The sequence below is a fragment of the Babylonia areolata genome, chromosome 10 (genome assembly GCF_041734735.1).
Source record: "Babylonia areolata isolate BAREFJ2019XMU chromosome 10, ASM4173473v1, whole genome shotgun sequence".
Classification (NCBI taxonomy): Eukaryota; Metazoa; Mollusca; class Gastropoda; order Neogastropoda; family Buccinidae; genus Babylonia; species Babylonia areolata.
Genome location: NC_134885.1, coordinates 44,168,544 through 44,188,543, shown reverse-complemented (window position 1 = coordinate 44,188,543; position 20,000 = coordinate 44,168,544). Strand labels below are relative to the sequence as shown.

Sequence of the window (20,000 nt, the reverse complement as noted above, 5' to 3'; positions counted from 1 at the left end):
CTGCATTTGTTCGAGAGACAGGGCATTGACAGCATTGTTGAAAGCTATCGGCGAAGCGATTGGTTTTCATCCTTCTGTACCGACGACCAGAGGGGAGCATCTCGAAAATCCCAAAAGCTGAATCTGGTTCGTCCAGGCTAATTGATTTTACTTCTTTGAGTAACCGCTTATAATATATATATATATATAGGGTCATATATATATATTGTCTAGAGAAGGTAATTTTGGTGGCAGTTTTTACGATTCTGTTCAGGGCTGCGACTTCTGCCTTGGACATGTTTCTGTACCAAACGGTAATATCGATGGTCAACACGCTTTCAGTGACTGCCCGGTAGAAATCAACCATGATTTCTTTTCTAATTCCGAACTTTCTGAGACGCCGAAGAAAGTACAGGCGCTATTGTGCTTTCTTAACAATTTTTTTTGTATTTTTATCCCATTTCAAATCGTTAGAAATGTTCAGTCCGAGAAATTTAAATTCCCTGATGATCTCTACGATCTGTATGAACAATGGTGTGTTGACGTTTCCTGGGTTTTTGCGTGTGTATCGATGTTGTTGCTCATGTCGTTTGTCGTTGGTGTTTGTTTTTGTTATTTCATTCTTTGACTAAGGTTTTTCGCTTCAGCTGCATATGCAAATGACTGCTTGTTTGCGAACGAAGCCCAGAAATACATTTCAAACACAAAACATCGTCTATTTAAAACTCAGAGAGAAAAAGAGGAAGGGGGGGGGGGGGCGAGGGGAGGCTACGTTTAAGACATAACATTTGAGACTAAACGGTTAATAAATACACATTTTTCCGCAATTTTTCTTTCATCTTTTGAACGAAAAAAGCAAAGAAAACTTAGACAGGAAGAAAGAGAGAAAGAGAGAGAGAGAGAGAGGGTGAACTGTATTATGATTGCTGAAGATTTTTGAATAAGTTTGCGATACTTTTTTCACCGAGCCCTCGAAGAGAAAAATGAACTATGAAGTGAAAGAAGAAAGAAAAATCGTTATATTACACCAGCATAAACCTTCAAAATCGTTATATTACACCAGCATAAACCTTCAAAATCTTGATACATGAATACATGTGAACCGTAAAGCTGAGAGGGCCATGAGAAAGACAGAATTTCTAACTCCGCATACACTGTTACGTACATGCACTACGTCACCTAAACCACAGGCATGGAAACAAATGTAGACATTAAGAGGGAAGATAGGGTCGGTCCATTGTTATGAAGCGGATGTTATGAAGCGGTGCATGAAAAGTATATAAAGAAAGAAGAAGAAAAAGACAGGGAAGGGAGAGGGGACAGACAGACAGACAGACAGACATACCGGGAATGAGAAAGAGTGTTTGAAAGAGAGAGGGAAGGGAAAGGGGACAGACAGACAGACAGACAGACATACCGGGACAGAGAATGAGAGTGTTTGAAAGAGAGAGGGAAGGGAGAGGGGACAGACAGACAGACAGACATACCGGTACAGAGAAAGAGTGTTTGAAAGAGAGAGGGAAGGGAGAGGGGACAGACAGACAGACAGACAGACAGACAGACATACCGGGACAGAGAATGAGAGTGTTTGAAAGAGGGAAGGGAGAGGGGACAGACAGACAGACAGACATACCGGTACAGAGAATGAGAGTGTTTGAAAGAGGGAAGGGAGAGGGGACAGACAGACAGACAGACAGACATACCGGGACAGAGAATGAGAGTGTTTGAAAGAGGGAAGGGAGAGGGGACAGACAGACAGACAGACAGACATACCGGGACAGAGAATGAGAGTGTTTGAAAGAGAGAGGGAAGGGAGAGGGGACAGACAGACAGACAGACAGACATACCGGTACAGAGAGAGAGTGTTTGAAAGAGACAGGGAAGGGAGAGGGGACAGACAGACAGACAGACATACCGGTACAGAGAAAGAGTGTTTGAAAGAGAGAGGGAAGGGAGAGGGGACAGACAGACAGACAGACAGACATACCGGGACAGAGAATGAGAGTCTTTGAAAGAGGGAAGGGAGAGGGGACAGACAGACAGACAGACATACCGGGACAGAGAATGAGAGTGTTTGAAAGAGAGAGGGAAGGGAGAGGGGACAGACAGACAGACAGACAGACATACCGGTACAGAGAGAGAGTGTTTGAAAGAGACAGGGAAGGGAGAGGGGACAGACAGACAGACAGACAGACCGGTACAGAGAAAGAGTGTTTGAAAGAGAGAGGGAAGGGAGAGGGGACAGACAGACAGACATACCGGGACAGAGAATGAGAGTCTTTGAAAGAGGGAAGGGAGAGGGGACAGACAGACAGACAGACATACCGGGACAGAGAATGAGAGTGTTTGAAAGAGAGAGGGAAGGGAGAGGGGACAGACAGACAGACAGACAGACATACCGGGACAGAGAATGAGAGTGTTTGAAAGAGGGAAGGGAGAGGGGACAGACAGACAGACATACCGGGACAGAGAATGAGAGTGTTTGAAAGAGAGAGGGGAGGGGGAGACAGACAGACAGACAGACAGACAGACATACCGGGACAGAGAAAGAGTGTTTGAAAGAGAGAGGGAAGGGTGAGGGGACAGACAGACAGACAGACAGACTGACATACCGGGACAGAGAAAGAGTGTTTGAAAGAGAGAGGGAAGGGTGAGGGGACAGACAGACAGACAGACAGACTGACATACCGGGACAGAGAATGAGAGTGTTTGAAAGAGAGAGGGGAGGGGGAGACAGACAGACAGACAGACAGACATACCGGGACAGAGAATGAGAGTGTTTGAAAGAGAGAGGGAAGGGAGAGGGGACAGACAGACAGACAGACAGACATACCGGGACAGAGAATGAGAGTGTTTGAAAGAGAGAGGGAAGGGTGAGGGGACAGACAGACAGACAGACATACCGGTACAGAGAAAGAGAGTGTTTGAAAGAGAGAGGGACAGACATAGAGCGCAAGAGACAAAGAGACAGGGAGAGATTAAACGAACGAACCTTTAAGGGTGAGGAGAAGACAGGGCAAGGGAATGGAAGGGTAAGGTAGGGGAAGGGGAAGATAGGGGAAGGTAGGGGAAGGTAGGGAAAGTATGATAGGGGAAGTTAGGGTAAAGGGAAGATAGGGGAAGTTAGGGTAAAGGGAAGATAGGGGAAGGTAGGGGAAAGGGAAGATAGGGGAAGGCAGGGGAAAGGGAAGATAGGGGAAGTTAGGGGAAAGGGAAGATAGGGGAAGTTAGGGTAAAGGGAAGATAGGGGAAGGCAGGGGAAAGGGAAGATAGGGGAAGTTAGGGTAAAGGGAAGATAGGGGAAGTTAGGGTAAAGGGAAGATAGGGGAAGGCAGGGGAAAGGGAAGATAGGGGAAGGCAGGGGAAAGGGAAGATAGGGGAAGTTAGGGTAAAGGGAAGATAGGGGAAGTTAGGGTAAAGGGAAGATAGGGGAAGGCAGGGGAAAGGGAAAGGTAGTAGGGTGAGGAAAAATAAAGGTGGGGGGAGAATGTAGGGGAAGGGGAAGGAAAGGTAGGGTAAGGAAAGGTTGAGTAAGGAGAAGAAAGGAAAGGTAAGGGGGAGGAAAAATAAAGGTGGGGGGAGAATGTAGGGGAAGGGGAAGGAAAGGTAGGGTAAGGAAAGGTTGAGTAAGGAGAAGAAAGGAAAGGTAAGGGGGAGGAAATGTTTAAGGAGAAGGAAGGTAGGGTAAGGGGGAGGAAAGGTGGGGGAAGGGGGAGGGGAGGTAGGGTAAGGGGGAGGGGAGGTAGGGTAAGGAGAAGGAAATGTATGTTAAGGAGAAGGAAGGTAGGGTAAGGAGAAGGAAGGTAGGGTAAGGGGGAGGAAAGGTAGGGTAAAGGGGAGGAAAGGTAGGGGAAGGAAAGGTAGGGGAAGGGGGAGGGGAGGTAGGGTAAGGGGGAGGGGAGGTAGGGTAAGGAGAAGGAAATGTATGTTAAGGAGAAGGAAGGTAGGGTAAGGAGAAGGAAGGTAGGGTAAGGGGGAGGAAAGGTAGGGTAAGGAAAGGTAGGGGGAGGAAAGGTAGGGGAAGGAAAGTTAGGGTAAGGGGGAGGACAGGTAGGTTAAGGAGAAGGAAAGGTAGGGTGAGGGGGAAGGGAGGTACGTTAAGGGGAAGGAAGGTAGGGGAAGGTGGAAGGGAGGTAGGTTAAGGGGGAGGAAAGGTAGGATAAGGGGAAGGGAGGTAGGGGAAGGAAAGGTAGGGTAAGGGGGAGGAAAGGTAGGGGGAGGGGAGGTAGGGGAAGGAAAGGTAGGGTGAGAGGGAGGACAGGTAGGGGAAGGGGGAGGACAGGTAGGGGAAGGGGGAGGACAGGTAGGGGAAGGGGGAGGACAGGTAGGGGAAGGGGGAGGGGAGGTAGGGGAAGGAAAGGTAGGGTAAGGGGGAAGGAAGGTAGGGTGAGGGGGAAGGAAGGTAGGTTAAGGGGGAGGAAAGGTAGGTTAAGAAGGAAGGAAGGTAGGGTAAGGGGGAGGGAATATATGGTAAGTGGAGGGGACATGAACTGTTTTATAATGTAATGTTTGTTTACTCAGTTGTTGATGTGTGTCCTAGTGTTGTTGATGTGTGTCCTTGTGTTGTTGATGTGTGCCCTTGTGTTGTTGATGTGTGTCCTTGTGTTGTTGATATGTGTGTTCGGGGATGGGGGGATGGGGGAAGGGTGTGAGTGTTTTTACAATGTTTACATATTTTTGCATTTAAAGGGTTTTGATTTCATTCATGTAAAATACATACTTTTTACTACTAAAGTTGCATGAAAATCGCTTTATTATGTAATGTTGTAGCTTGTTTGCTCATTTCCGTATGTTTGTGCGTGTGCATGTGTGTATGTGTGTGCGCGTGCACGCGCGCGCGCGTGTGTTATTTGTTTCTTTCCTTTTCTTTCCATCCCATGTCGTTGTGCTTTTGTGCTGCCATGGCTGGTGGTAGTTGGTGGTAGAGGTAGGGATCTGGTGGGTAATGCTTATATACCTATACATCTATCTGTCTATCTATACAGAGAGAGAGGGGGGTACCTTGTAGCACGTCATAAAGTTATAAGCACGTCATATGACACGTTGAAGGACGAATGCCTGTTTATAGCATATCAAGGTGTTCGGAAATGCACGCAATGGTGGGGGTTGGGGGTCGGGGGGTCGGGGGGACGTGAGGAGTGGTTATTGAGGGGTGTTGGGAGAGGGGGGGGGGGGGTGTAGAAATATCTTACATTACCTCCCATGACCTAACCTTGTCCAGATTCGCGGGTGCACACACACACACACACACACACACACACACACACACACACACACACACACACACACACACTCACTCACATACTCACACTCACATACACACACACTCACACTCACACTCACACACACACAGTGGGACACGGTGATGATGTTGGCAGGGTGTTGGGTTGCCAGTACCCCGCCCCTGTCGCCACCCCGCCCCACCCCTCGCCTACCGTCACCACCACCCTCTGTGCCACCCCACTCTGACCTACACTCCACCCCACCCCTACCATCACCACCACCCTCTATGCCACCCCACTCTGACCTACACTCCACCCCACCCCACCCCTACCATCACCACCACCCTGTGTGCCACCCCACTCTGACCTTCACTCCACCCCACCCCACCCCACCCCTACCATCACCACCACCCTCTGTGCCACCCCACTCTGACCTACACTCCACCCCACCCCACCCCTACCATCACCACCACCCTCTGTGCCACCCCACTCTGACCTACACTCCACCCCACCCCACCCCTACCATCACCACCACCCTCTGTGCCACCCCACTCTGACCTACACCCCGCCCCACCCCACCCCTACCATCACCACCACCCTCTGTGCCACCCCACTCTGACCTACACTCCGCCCCACCCCACCCCACCCCTACCATCACCACCACCCTCTGTGCCACCCCACTCTGACCTACACTCCACCCCACCCCACCCCTACCATCACCACCACCCTCTGTGCCACCCCACTCTGACCTACACTCCACCCCACCCCACCCCTACCATCATCACCACCCTCTGTGCCACCCCACTCTGACCTACACTCCACCCCACCCCACCCCACCCCTACCATCACCACCACCCTCTGTGCCACCCCACTCTGACCTACACTCCACCCCACCCCACCCCACCCCTACCATCACCACCACCCTCTGTGCCACCCCACTCTGACCTACACTCCACCCCACCCCACCCCTACCATCACCACCACCCTCTGTGCCACCCCACTCTGACCTACACTCCACCCCACCCCACCCCACCCCTACCATCACCACCACCCTCTGTGCCACCCCACTCTGACCTTCACCCCGCCCAACCCCCACCCCTACCACTACCAGCCCGGGTGTTGGTGGGGGTGGGTAGGGCGGGTGGGTAGGGCGAAGTGGAAGGGGTGGGTAGGGAGGGGTGGAAGGGTGGGTAGAGAGGTGTTGTAGGGCGGGGTGGAAGGGGTGGGTAGGGCGGGGTGGAAGGGTGGGTAGAGAGGTGTTGTAGGGCGGGGTGGAAGGGGTGTGTAGGGCGGGGTGGAAGTGTGGGTAGAGAGGTCTTGTAGGGCGGGGTGGAAGGGGTGGGTAGGGCGGGGTGGAAGGGTGGGTATGGCGGATTGGGATAGGGCGGGTGGAAGGGGTGGGTAGGGCGGGTGGAAGGGTTGGGTAGGGCGGGGTGGAAAGGTCGGGGTGGAAGGGGTGGGTAGGGCGGGTTGGAAGGGGTGGGTAGGGCGGGTTGGGATAGGGCGGGTGGAAGGGTTGGGTAGGGCGGGGTGGAAGGGGTGGGTAGGGCGGGGTGGAAGGGGTGGGTAGGGCGGGGTGGAAGGGGTGGGTAGGGCGGGGTGGAAGGGGTGGGTAGGGCGGGGTGGAAGTGGTGGGTAGGGCGGGGTGGAAGTGGTAGGGGCAGGAGGTGTGTCAGGGGGACGAGGTGTGGGGTGTTGGGTGGGGTGCTTGGAGGAGGTGGGGGCAGCGGCGAAACCGCATATAATTTAAAACCTTTTACACCGTCCTCTTTTACACCTTCTATACCTCCCCCCCCCTCCACCCCACTCCTCTCTCTCTCTCTCTCTCTCTTCCACACCCATGCTTTCTCTCCCTCAGTCTCTCTCTCCCTCTCTCTCTCTCTCTCCACCCAGTATTTAGCGTGGTGTTTTTTTCATGTCCCTGGTTTATTATTCAGACTTCAAGGACATGGTTTGATGAATGGGCAGGGTGGGTGTTGTTTTGTGAGGGACAGGGGGGAGAAAATGGGACAGACAGACAGACAGACAGACAGGAACAGAGAGGTAGAGAGTGCAGACAGACACACAGACAGGAACAGAGAGGTAGAGAGTGCAGACAGACAGACAGACAGACAGGAACAGAGAGGTAGAGAGTGCAGACAGACACACAGAGAGAAAGAAACAAAGAGATAGGGCAGACAGACGGTTAGAGAGGTGGAGAAAGAGACAGATTATATGTATCTCTCTCTCTATATATATATATATAGAGAGAGAGAGAGAGAGAGATAAAGAGAGAGAGAGAGGGGGGGCAGACATTCGGAGAGAGAGAGACGGATAGATAGAGATAGATAGCGATAAATAGATAAAGATATATATAATACATGTATGTATATATGTAGATGTATATATATATATATATATAGAGAGAGAGAGAGAGGGAGACAGACAGACAGAGACACGTGCTCATAAGTGTTTGTTGGTGTGGAGGGGTTATTAGTGACACTTTGACACCTGACACGTTGAAACATGACTGTTATCAGCTTAAAAACCCATGTCACATGTTGATAATTCACCGTCATTACCTTTAAAGACCTTTTGTCACTTGATACTTTACTGTTATTAGTTTAAAAGCTCTTTTGACTGGGTGGATTCCATGCCTTTTTCCTCAAAACTCACCTCCATAGTTTGAGTAAAGCACTGGAAACAAATACATATCATCATAGCAAGTGTTTTAGTATGTCACAGAAACACACCATGTAAATACAGAAACCATACTGACCATCCAAATGATTGTTTTTTCTCTCATAGAATCCTCAAGATTTCTAAATTGATTATCAGTATTTGGAGCTATAGTTATCTTGTCTGTATATTTACTGCCCCAGAGACATCTGTTCCAAGTGAGAGAATGATATCTTCTTTTTCTGTCCTCACTATGCGGAACAAACTTTTGTGCCGTAGCTTCATTGAGTAGAATACAGGTGTTTGGTTTTTGTTTTTGTTTTTGTTGTTGTTGTTGTTGTTTTTTGTTCCACACTTGGGGAACCTGAGCTCTGCAAGACCTATTTCCAGCGCATTTCAGATTAGTCCTTGGAACTTTAAGCAGCTTTTCAGAACTGGATCTTATGTTCTGTGCGGTTCATATGTTTCCTAAACCAACAATATATTTTTGCAACTCTTGTTCAGGGAACACTAGTTTGCTCATGGTTCTGTGCAAATGGGACGCACTATCCTTGTTCCCATATGTTTACAGTTTGCATTGCATTTTTTTCAACACATAGACTGCAGGCTCGCCATTTTTAAAGTTGTATAAAGAAAATCGTGACAGTCAGTTCTATCCGCCACTATCTCTCAACCGATGCAACCAAGACACTTGTATGCGCTCTTGTTCTCTCAAGATTGGATTACTGCAACTCTCTTTTGGCCGACCTTCCCAAATATCTGTTAGACAGACTCCAACGAATTCAGAACAACGCTGCCAGACTCATTTACAGAGCTTCTAAATTTGACCATGTTTCTCCTCTCCTTCAGTCTCTCCACTGGTTGTCCGTTTCTGATCGAATAGACTATAAGCTATCCACTTTTCTGCAGTCAACGGATCTGGCCCAAAGTATCTTTCTGAACTCCTCCATATCTGTACTCCGTATCGCCAGCTCCGTTCTTCCTCTGATACTCGACTTCTCAGAATACCTCACGTCAGAAGTAAGACCTATGGACACAGATCGTTTTCTTTTCAATCGCCAAAGACGTGGAACAAGCTCCCTGATAACCTCCGTCATTCTGATTCCCTTGCATGTTTTAAATCTCGTCTCAAAACTCACCTTTTCCCTCAGCAATAAGTTCAATTGTGGCAGGTCCACTTCCTTTGCGTCAGCTGTGCTTGACTATGTGTGTATACATATGTATGCATACATAACTACATGCATGTATATGAATGCGTATTGTGTGTGTGTCTGTGCGCGCGCGCGCGAGGGCACTTGTGCTTATTTATGTTTGTATGTGCCTATGTGTGCGTATGTGTTGAGGGTAGCTGTTAGGTATGCAGTGTGTGTGTGTGTGTGTGTGTGTGTGTGTGTGTGTGTGTGTGTACACCTGTCTCAGTGTGATCGTCGTGGGTTATGGTCCTTGGTGCACGTAGCACCCACAGAGAGAGAGGAGAGGTGGAGGGGGGAGAGGGAGGGGGGGAGGAGGGGGGAGGGGTATAGCGCAAGTGTGTGTGTGTGTGTGTGTGTGTGTACACCTGTCCCAGTGTGACCGTGGTGGGTTATGGTCCTTGGTGCACGTAGCACCCAGAGAGAGAGAGGAGAGGTGGAGGGGGGAGAGGGAGGGGGAAGGGAAAAGATGTTGAAGGGTTAGTGGGTGGAGGAGGGGGGGTAAAAGGGGGGGGGGGTATTGTGCAAGTGTGTGTGTGTGTGTGTGTGTGTGTGTGTGTGCAGATGGAGAGAACTCTGAAATGTTTTGTTGCAGAAAGCCTCCTGACCCAATACAATGTCGAACGTCTTCCATACATTGAGAGAGAGAGAGAGAGAGAGAGAGAGAGAGAGAGAGAGAGAGAGAGAGAGAGAAATGAATCCGTGTTTTATGTATGTGTGTGTGTGTGTGTATAATATATATATATAATATGAGACAACCCGCTGGTGCAATTTAATTCTCCCTAGCGTTCGGTGGGACAGAGAGCGACAGAGAGAGACAGAGAGCGAGAGAGACCAAAGTAAACACTAACATTTCACTTGCAAGTACGAGTGAACGTTGAGGGAGTCGGAAAATAAAGAAATGACATTAAAAAAAAAATTCAAGCCAAGCAAGGTGGCCCGATACCCCCAATCCCTACCCCCCTCCCCAACCTTCCCCCCCCCTCTCCCCACCCCCTCCTTTCCCTTTGCCGAGGGCAGTCAGGCGTGAAGGACGCTGCAGTCGGCAGGTGAGCTGCGTCATCAAAACCCTGGTCTCCGTAACACTGTCTGCATGGACACCTGTCACGCTAGTGTTCCCCAGACAGCCAGACAGACAGACACACACACACACACACACAGCGCGCGTGTGTGTGTGGTGAAGAGGGAGAGAGGAGAGAGAACGGTGGGGAAAAAGGAATAAGCACAAACGGCTTGTTTTCTTCTTGCCCCCATGAAAAGGGAAAACATGACAAACACGCGACACGAAAGCATGTTACATGAACAGATTTCAGATAATGTTTTTAAAAACGTTGAACAACATAAGTCCGTGGATGAATATTACTTAGACCAAAAAGAGAAAGAAGAAAGGAGAGAGACAGAGACAGTGAAACAGACAGACAGACAGACAGACTGACACAGAGACAGACAAGCGGGGAGGGAGAGAGTGGGAAAGGTTAAGACATTGTATTTGCAAACCGTTTCATGAGTTCTGAATGGTACATCTTTTGAATACATCAAGACTAGTTTAGCTATTGTGAATTGCTGATATGTACAATAGGAGAAAGAAAGGACACAGAGAGAGAGGGAGAAAGAGGGGGGACAGAGAGAGAGAGGACAGAGAGAGAGAGAGGGGAAGAGGGGACAGAGAGAAAGGGAGAAGAGGTGGTGTGTTCGTGAGAGAGAGAGGGGGGAGTGAGAGAGAGAGGGGGAGAGAGAGGGGGAGTGAGAGAGAGAGAGAGGGGGGAGTGAGAGAGAGAGGGGAGAGTGAGAGAGAGGGAGAGAGAGGGGAGAGTGAGAGAGAGAGTGAGAGAGAGAGGGGAGAGTGAGAGAGAGAGGGGAGAGTGAAAGAGAGAGAGGGGGGAGTGAGAGAGAGAGACAGACATGCAAAGGGCGTTGAGAGTAATCTGAAGAAGGTAACCTGTACTTTGTAAACAGACTGGCCATTTTTATAATTGTATAAAGAAAATCGTGATAACGCAAGCCGAAAGGAAACTGAAACCATCTCTGGTTGGTAACTTGACCATGCATGACTTAACCATGCATACTTAAAGTTGTTCCAGATTTTCACCAGTTCATATTTCATGCTTTAAAACACGTTTGCTTGGTCATATGAAATACATACGCTCTCCACCCCACTACTCCACACCCCACCTACCCCTATATGTATCTTACTTTGGCTTCGTTGTGTCATTTTGTTATTTTCGTTATTTCTTCTTCTTCTTCTTCTTCTTCTTCTTCCTCTTCTTCTCTTTCGCTTGCCTCCACCCCTCCCCTTTCCTTCTCCTGAAGTATAGCCATGCGTGCGTGAAAATGACTTGCATGTAAAGCTTTTTATTGTCTCTGCACCCTATTCAGTGCGGTAAAAATCCATTTATGTTCGTATCATAATTGAAATTAGTTATACTGGTGGTGAGAGGAAGAAGGCGACGACGGCGGCGAAAAACAAAAAGAACAACGATGACAACTGTAACGTAACAGCAGCAGTAGCAAGGACAACAACAACAACAACAATGATAATAATAATTCAAATCAAATCCAATTCACTTCAGTTCAATATAAAATATTTTAAAATGTCTGCTTAAACTAAACAGAAAATTTCTTTCGGCTCACTTAATGTGCCCGTCAGCAAATATCCAAGAGAAACACGAAAAACTGGCACACCTTTCACTCATCACCAAGATTCATAATCATAATAATAATAATACGAAAACAACCCAAGGACACCAACAAGAGCAGAAAGGATAAAAGCTCCATTTTGATCACAAGAAACAGCCATACTGTTTTAACAGGCACATCTGATTGGTCAACAAGAAGTTACTTTGTTCGTTTCTTCTTCTCTAGCTGTCCATTTCTTGACCTTTTTCCTTGGAGTATTTTGTTTGTTTGTCCATTTGGAATTAACAATAATGAGGCCAGGAGATTAAATGATTAACAAATAGTAAAGAGTGGTAACTCTCTCCATTCACAAGGTACACAACTTCAAGTCAGTGCTGCTTACGCTATCGATTCAGCTAGCAGACAGTGTCTGGTTTTGTTCCAATGTACCTTTTATTTACCTGTGTTTGTTTCCCGTCTTTTGAGATATTTTGTTGGTCTGTCTGTCATGTTTTGTGAGGTTATTTCTTTGGATGTCCATTTGCTGTCTTTTTTCCCATGAATATGTATGTTTGCCCTTCCCCACCCCCCTCCCCCTAAAGTAACATTGCCTACATTTTTTGCTATCCAGTGAAAAGCCACACTACGGCGTGCAACCATGGCAATGACACCACGTGCTTGTACGGCAATGCCACGTACCCCGGAGTTCACCAGTTGATGCAGAACACGGAGTACTTCTGGTTTGGCAAGGGCAAGTACTCTGCCAGTTGTCCGGACAGCCTGAAGGGGACTGTGCCCTGCTGGAACCCCGCGCCCAACTTCCAAAGCATCCTCACGCGCATGCGCATGAGCGATGACAACGACACTTCCGGGATCGAGCAGTATCTGAGGGTGCATTGGGGACCGATCCCTGCTGGTGAGAGCAAGGGGTGTGAGGAGGGGATGTGGTGTGGGGCTGGTATGGAGTGTGGTGTGTGTGTGTGTGGTGGGGAGGGGTGGTGGTGGTGTAGGGATAGGGATGGTGATGGCTGTGGTGTAGGGATAGGGGTGGTGATGGCTGTGGTGTAGGGATAGGGGTGTTGTGGGATGTGGTGTAGGGATAGGGGTGGTGATGGCTGTGGTGTAGGGATAGGGGTGTTGTGGGATGTGGTGTAGGGATAGGGGTGGTGATGGCTGTGGTGTAGGGATAGCGATGTTGTGGGATGTGGTGTAGGGATAGGGATGTTGTGGGATGTGGTGTAGGGATAGGGAAGTTGTGGGATGTGGTGTAGGGATAGGGATGTTGTGGGATGTGGTGTAGGGATAGGGGTGTTGTGGGATGTGGTGTAGGGATAGGGGTGTTGTGGGATGTGGTGTAGGGATAGGGGTGTTGTGGGTTGTGGTGTGGGGATAGGGGTGTTGTGGGATGTGGTGTGGGGATAGGGGTGTTGTGGGATGTGGTGTAGGGATAGGGGTGTTGTGGGATGTGGTGTGGGGATAGGGGTGTTGTGGGATGTGGTGTAGGGATAGGGGTGTTGTGGGATGTGGTGTAGGGATAGGGGTGTTGTGGGATGTGGTGTGGGGATAGGGGTGTTGTGTGAAGTGGTGTATGGATAGCGGTGTTGTGGGATATGGTGTAGGGATAGGGGTGTTGTGGGATGTGGTGTGGGGATAGGGGTGTTGTGGGATGTGGTGTAGGGATGGGGTGTTGTGGGATGTGGTGTAGGGATAGGGGTGTTGTGGGATGTGGTGTGGGGATAGGGGTGTTGTGGGATGTGGTGTAGGGATAGGGGTGTTGTGGGATGTGGTGTAGGGATGGGGTGTTGTGGGATGTGGTGTAGGGATAGGGGTGTTGTGTGAAGTGGTGTATGGATAGCGGTGTTGTGGGATATGGTGTAGGGATAGGGATGTTGTGGGATGTGGTGTAGGGATAGCGATGTTGTGGGAAGTGGTGTATGGATAGCGGTGTTGTGGGATATGGTGTAGGGATAGGGATGTTGTGGGATGTGGTGTAGGGATAGGGGTGGTGATGGCTGTGGTGTGGGGATAGGGATGTTGTGGGATGTGGTGTGGGGATAGGGGTGTTGTGGGATGTGGTGTGGGGATAGGGGTGTTGTGGGATGTGGTGTGGGGATGGGGTGTGATATGGCGATGGGGGAGTGTGTGGTGTGGAAAGGGGTGTGGGGTATGTGTGTGGGGGTGTGGTGTGGTGTGGAAAGGAGTGTGGGGTATGAGTGTGTGGTGTGGTGTGGAGGGGGTGGTTGTGGTTTGGGCCTGGGTTGTGTTCTCTGTCGTTGTCTCTCTTCTCTTTGTTTTCTGTCTTTCTGCCTGTCTTTTTCTGTGCGTGTCCGTCTTTCTATGCCTTTCTTACTCTGTGTGTGTGTGTGTGTGTGTGTGTGTGTGTGTGTGTGTGTGTTTCAGTCCATCTGCCTGTATGTCTCCCTATGACTAGCACTATGTCACATTCTGCCTGTATGTCTCCCTATGACTAGCACTATGTCACATTCTGCCTGTCTGTCTCCCTATGACTAGCACTATGTCACATTCTGCCTGTATGTCTCCCTATGACTAGCACTATGTCACATTCTGCCTGTCTGTCTCCCTATGACTAGCACTATGTCACATTCTGCCTGTATGTCTCCCTATGACTAGCACTATGTCACATTCTGCCTGTATGTCTCCCTATGACTAGCACTATGTCACAGCACTATGTCACATTCTGCCTGTATGTCTCCCTATGACTAGCACTATGTCACATTCTGCCTGTATGTCTCCCTATGACTAGCACTATGTCACAGCACTATGTCACATTCTGCCTGTATGTCTCCCTATGACTAGCACTATGTCACATTCTGCCTGTATGTCTCCCTATGACTAGCACTATGTCACAGCACTATGTCACATTCTGCCTGTATGTCTCCCTATGACTAGCACTATGTCACATTCTGCCTGTATGTCTCCCTATGACTAGCACTATGTCACATTCTGCCTGTATGTCTCCCTATGACTCACACTATGTCACAGCACTATGTCACATTATGCCTGTATGTCTCCCTATGACTCGCACTATGTCACAGCGCTATGTCACATTATGCCTGTATGTCTCCCTATGACTCGCACTATGTCACAGCGCTATGTCACAGCGCTATGTCACAACACTATGTCACATTCTGCCCGTGCTGATTACAGCATCGTTTCTTGTTGTCAACATACGGTAATCCTATCCCGCCCAAACACGATGGTATGGCAACAATACCGTATGGTATAAACACCACAACTGCCGCCCCTCCCTTCCCCCCGTCCGCCCCTTTCACCCACACGCTCCTACTTTGTATGAGACACCCACCCCCAGGTACTGACCCCATCATACGATCTAACATTAAGACACCCACCCCCAGGTACCTATCCCCTATCATACGATCTAACATTAAGACACCCACCCCCAGGTACTGACCCCATCATACGATCTAACATGAAGACACCCAGCCCCAGGTACTGGCCCCATCATACGATCTAACATTAAGACACCCACACCCAGGTACGTTCCCCCATGATACGAACTAACATTAAGACACCCACACCTAGGTACTGACCCCATCATACAATCTAACATTAAGACACCCACACCCAGGTACCTATCCCCTATCATACGATCTAACATTAAGACACCCACACCCAGGTACGTTCCCCCATCATACGATCTAACATTAAGACACCCACACCCAGGTACGTTCCCCCATCATACGATCTAACATTAAGACACCCACACCCAGGTACTGACCCCATCATACGATCTAACATTAAGACACCCACACCCAGGTACCGACCCCATCATACGATCTAACATTAAGACACCCACACCCAGGTACTGACCCCATCATACGATCTAACATTAAGACACCCACCCCCAGGTACTGACCCCATCATACGATCTAACATTAAGACACCCACACCCAGGTACGTTCCCCCATCATACGATCTAACATTAAGACACCCACCCCCAGGTACTGACCCCATCATACGATCTAACATTAAGACACCCACACCCAGGTACTGACTCCATCATACGATCTAACATTAAGACACCCACACCCAGGTACGTTCCCCCATCATACGATCTAACATTAAGACACCCACACCCAGGTACTGACCCCATCATACGATCTAACATTAAGACACCCACACCCAGGTACTGACTCCATCATACGATCTAACATTAAGACACCCACACCCAGGTACTGACCCCATCATACGATCTAACATTAAGACACCCACCCCCAGGTACTGACCCCATCATACGATCTAACATTAAGACACCCACACCCAGGTACTGACCCCATCATACGATCTAACATTAAGACACCCACACCCAGGTACTGACCCCATCATACGATCTAACATTAAGACACCCACCCCCAGGTACTGACCCCATCATACGATCTAACATTAAGACACCCACACCCAGGTACGTTCCCCCATCATACGATCTAACATTAAGACACCCACACCCAGGTACGTTCCCCCATGATACGAACTAACATTAAGACACCCACACCTAGGTACTGACCCCATCATACAATCTAACATTAAGACACCCACCCCCAGGTACCTATCCCCTATCATACGATCTAACATTAAGACACCCACACCCAGGTACGTTCCCCCATCATACGATCTAACATTAAGACACCCACACCCAGGTACCTATCCCCTATCATACGATCTAACATTAAGACACCCACACCCAGGTACTGACCCCATCATACGATCTAACATTAAGACACCCACACCCAGGTACTGACCCCATCATACGATCTAACATTAAGACACCCACCCCCAGGTACTGACCCAATCATACGATCTAACATTAAGACACCCACACCCAGGTACTGGCCCCATCATACGATCTAACATTAAGACACCCACACCCAGGTACGTTCCCCCATGATACGAACTAACATTAAGACACCCACACCTAGGTACTGACCCCATCATACAATCTAACATTAAGACACCCACCCCCAGGTACCTATCCCCTATCATACGATCTAACATTAAGACACCCACACCCAGGTACGTTCCCCCATCATACGATCTAACATTAAGACACCCACACCCAGGTACTGACCCCATCATACGATCTAACATTAAGACACCCACACCCAGGTACTGACCCCATCATACGATCTAACATTAAGACACCCACACCCAGGTACTGACCCCATCATACGATCTAACATTAAGACACCCACACCCAGGTACTGACCTCATCATACGATCTAACATTAAGACACCCACCCCCAGGTACCTATCCCCTATCATACGATCTAACATTAAGACACCCACACCCAGGTACGTTCCCCCATCATACGATCTAACATTAAGACACCCACACCCAGGTACTGGCCCCATCATACGATCTAACATTAAGACACCCACACCCAGGTACTGACCCCATCATACGATCTAACATTAAGACACCCACACCCAGGTACTGACCCCATCATACGATCTAACATTAAGACACCCACACTCAGGTACTGACCCCATCATACGATCTAACATTAAGACACCCACACCCAGGTACTGACCCCATCATACGATCTAACATTAAGACACCCACACCCAGGTACTGACCCCATCATACGATCTAACATTAAGACACCCACACCCAGGTACTGACCCCATCATACGATCTAACATTAAGACACCCACACCCAGGTACTGACCCCATCATACGATCTAACATTAAGACACCCACACCCAGGTACTGACCCCATCATACGATCTAACATTAAGACACCTACACCCAGGTACTGACCCCATCATACGATCTAACATTAAGACACCCACACCCAGGTACGTTCCCCCATCATACGATCTAACATTAAGACACCTACACCCAGGTACTGACCCCATCATACGATCTAACATTACGGTATCGCAACGACACATATCGTATAAGCGTCACAACTGACTCCTCCTCCTCTTCCAGCTGTCTTTCTTCCCCTCTTCCTCCTCTTCCTCTTCCTCCTCTTCCTCCTCCTCTTCCCCGTCCCCCTCTCTTCCCTTCCTCTTTCTTCTCCTCTTCCTCTTCCTCCTCCTCTTCCTCCTCTTCCTCTTCCTCCTCTTCCTCCTCCTCTTCCCCGTCCCCCTCTCTTCCCTTCCTCTTTCTTCTCCTCTTCCTCTTCCTCCTCCTCTTCCTCATCTTCCGTCTCCTCCTCCCTCCTCTCTGTTCACCCACAGCAGGAAGGTGGTAGAATGGTCAAGACTCTCATCTGCCACTGCAGTGTCTGTGAAGGGGGTTCCAATTCCGCTCTCGACCTTTCTCCAAAGTTTGTCCACTAATTGTCCAGTCAATAGAATGATAGGATAAACCGAGGTCCCGTGTGCAGCACACACTTGGTGCACTGAAAAAGAAGCCATGGCAAGAAACGAGTTGTCCTCTGGCACCATTCTTCAGCAGATACCCCCTGATAGCCACACAATGCATAAGCATGCACGCAAGGCCTAAGTGCGTTGGGTTACACTGCTTGTCAGGCACTGCCCAAAAGATGTGGTGTAGCGGAAAATGGAATTGGCTGAACGAAGTGACACTTCCTGAAACTGACACTGACACTGCCCCACAGACTCCTACAGGGGGTGCGGCAGCCGCATACAGGTGCCGGCGACCGACAAGCACGTGGACCCCGTGCACACCATCTACACGGACTCCTGGGCGCTCAACCACAAGCCACACGTCAGTTGGCAGAGGCAGGGGAACGACACATACACCCTGGCCTTCTGGGACGCCGGCTGGTTCCAGCTGAACGGGCTCTGGATCAACATCAACGGCGAAAGGCTGATGGGCGCGGAGGTCAGTTCACGTTAAAGAACCCACGGCAAGGTTGAGTTGTTCCTGACAAAACGTTCATGGTTAAAATCTGGTCTAAAATGTGCGCGCGCATGTATGTGTGTGTGTGTGTGTGTGTGTGTGTGTGTGTGTGTGTGTGTGTGTGTGTGTGTGTGTGTGAAAGAGACTGAAAGCTGATGAATGACACAGGAAAGGCATGATGTCCGCCTAAGAGCAGCTCTTAATCGCGTCAGTCCAAATAAACAACCTGCTGTGCAAATGACTCGGTGTTTGTAAAACACTGAAGAGTTTGGTCTCTGGCTGAGGGTAGGCGATATGTGAGTATCCACATCAATCAGTCAGAGAGGGGGACGAGGTGCCAAAACAAGACAAGACAAGACAAGACAAACCATCTATTAATTAGGGTAATGGAAAAGTAGGGCAGTCTTGCATGTCTGTAGTTGTTGTTTACATCCACCCTTCACCCAAAACAGGGACAAAAGAAGCAAATCGACTGCTGGCCGCCGTTCTTTCTCTGTCTCTGGACCTTGCATTTGGAATGAACTTCCTCTTTCGCTTCGTCAGGTCTCCGCACTCAGCTCTTTCAAGTCTGGCCTTAAAACCCACCTCTTCACAAGATAGCCTCCCTCCCCTGCTTCTTCTTTGTCTTCAGTTTCTCCAGTTTTAGAGTTATACATGCGTATGAATGACTGGTGTGAAAGCATTCAGATTTGTCTCTGCACAAGATTCAGCGCTATATAAAATTAGTACTATTATTATTATCATCATTATTATCATTATAAATTGTGAAACAAAAGGATGCCTAGGAGTATGGACTTTGGGGTGCGTTGCGTTGGGGGGGGGGGATGATGGGGGCGCGGGATGGTAGTGGTGGGGGTGGAGGGGCGGTGTGTGGGGGGCGCGGGATGGTAGTGGTGGGGGTGGAGGGGCGGAGTGATGGGGGCGCGGGATGGTAGTGGTGGGGGTGGAGGGGCGGGGTGTGGGGGGCACGGGATGGTAGTGGTGGGGGTGGAGGGGCGGGGTGTGGGGGGCGCGGGATGGTAGTGGTGGGGGTGGAGGGGCGGTGTGTGGGGGGCGCGGGATGGTAGTGGTGGGGGTGGAGGGGCGGTGTGTGGGGGGCGCGGGATGGTAGTGGTGGGGGTGGAGGGGCGGTGTGTGGGGGGCGCGGGATGGTAGTGGTGGGGGTGGAGGGGCGGAGTGATGGGGGCGCGGGATGGTAGTGGTGGGGGTGGAGGGGCGGGGTGTGGGGGGCGCGGGATGGTAGTGGTGGGGGTGGAGGGGCGGGGTGTGGGGGGCGCGGGATGGTAGTGGTGGGGGTGGAGGGGCGGGGTGATGGGGGGCACATATTGGTGGTGGTGGGTAGGGGATGAAGGGGTTGGGTGTTTGAGCACGGAAAATACAGCTCAGAGCGATTTACATGTAAAACAACTTGATTGATTGATTGATGAATGGATGGATGGACTGACTGATTGACCAATTGATTGATTTACTTATTCATTTCAT

General features: G+C 49.7%; 1 protein-coding gene across 1 annotated transcript in view; it reads left to right on the top strand.

Moving 5' to 3' along the window:
* LOC143287030 (uncharacterized protein C56G2.4-like) overlaps positions 1 to 20,000 on the top strand; it is a 46,909-nt gene that overhangs the window by 824 nt on the left and 26,085 nt on the right. Inside the window, exons 2-3 of the mRNA XM_076595043.1 lie at positions 12,297 to 12,581; positions 18,274 to 18,500. Of these exons, the coding sequence (XP_076451158.1) occupies positions 12,297 to 12,581; positions 18,274 to 18,500 (512 nt within the window). The remainder of the gene's footprint in view (positions 1 to 12,296; positions 12,582 to 18,273; positions 18,501 to 20,000) is intronic.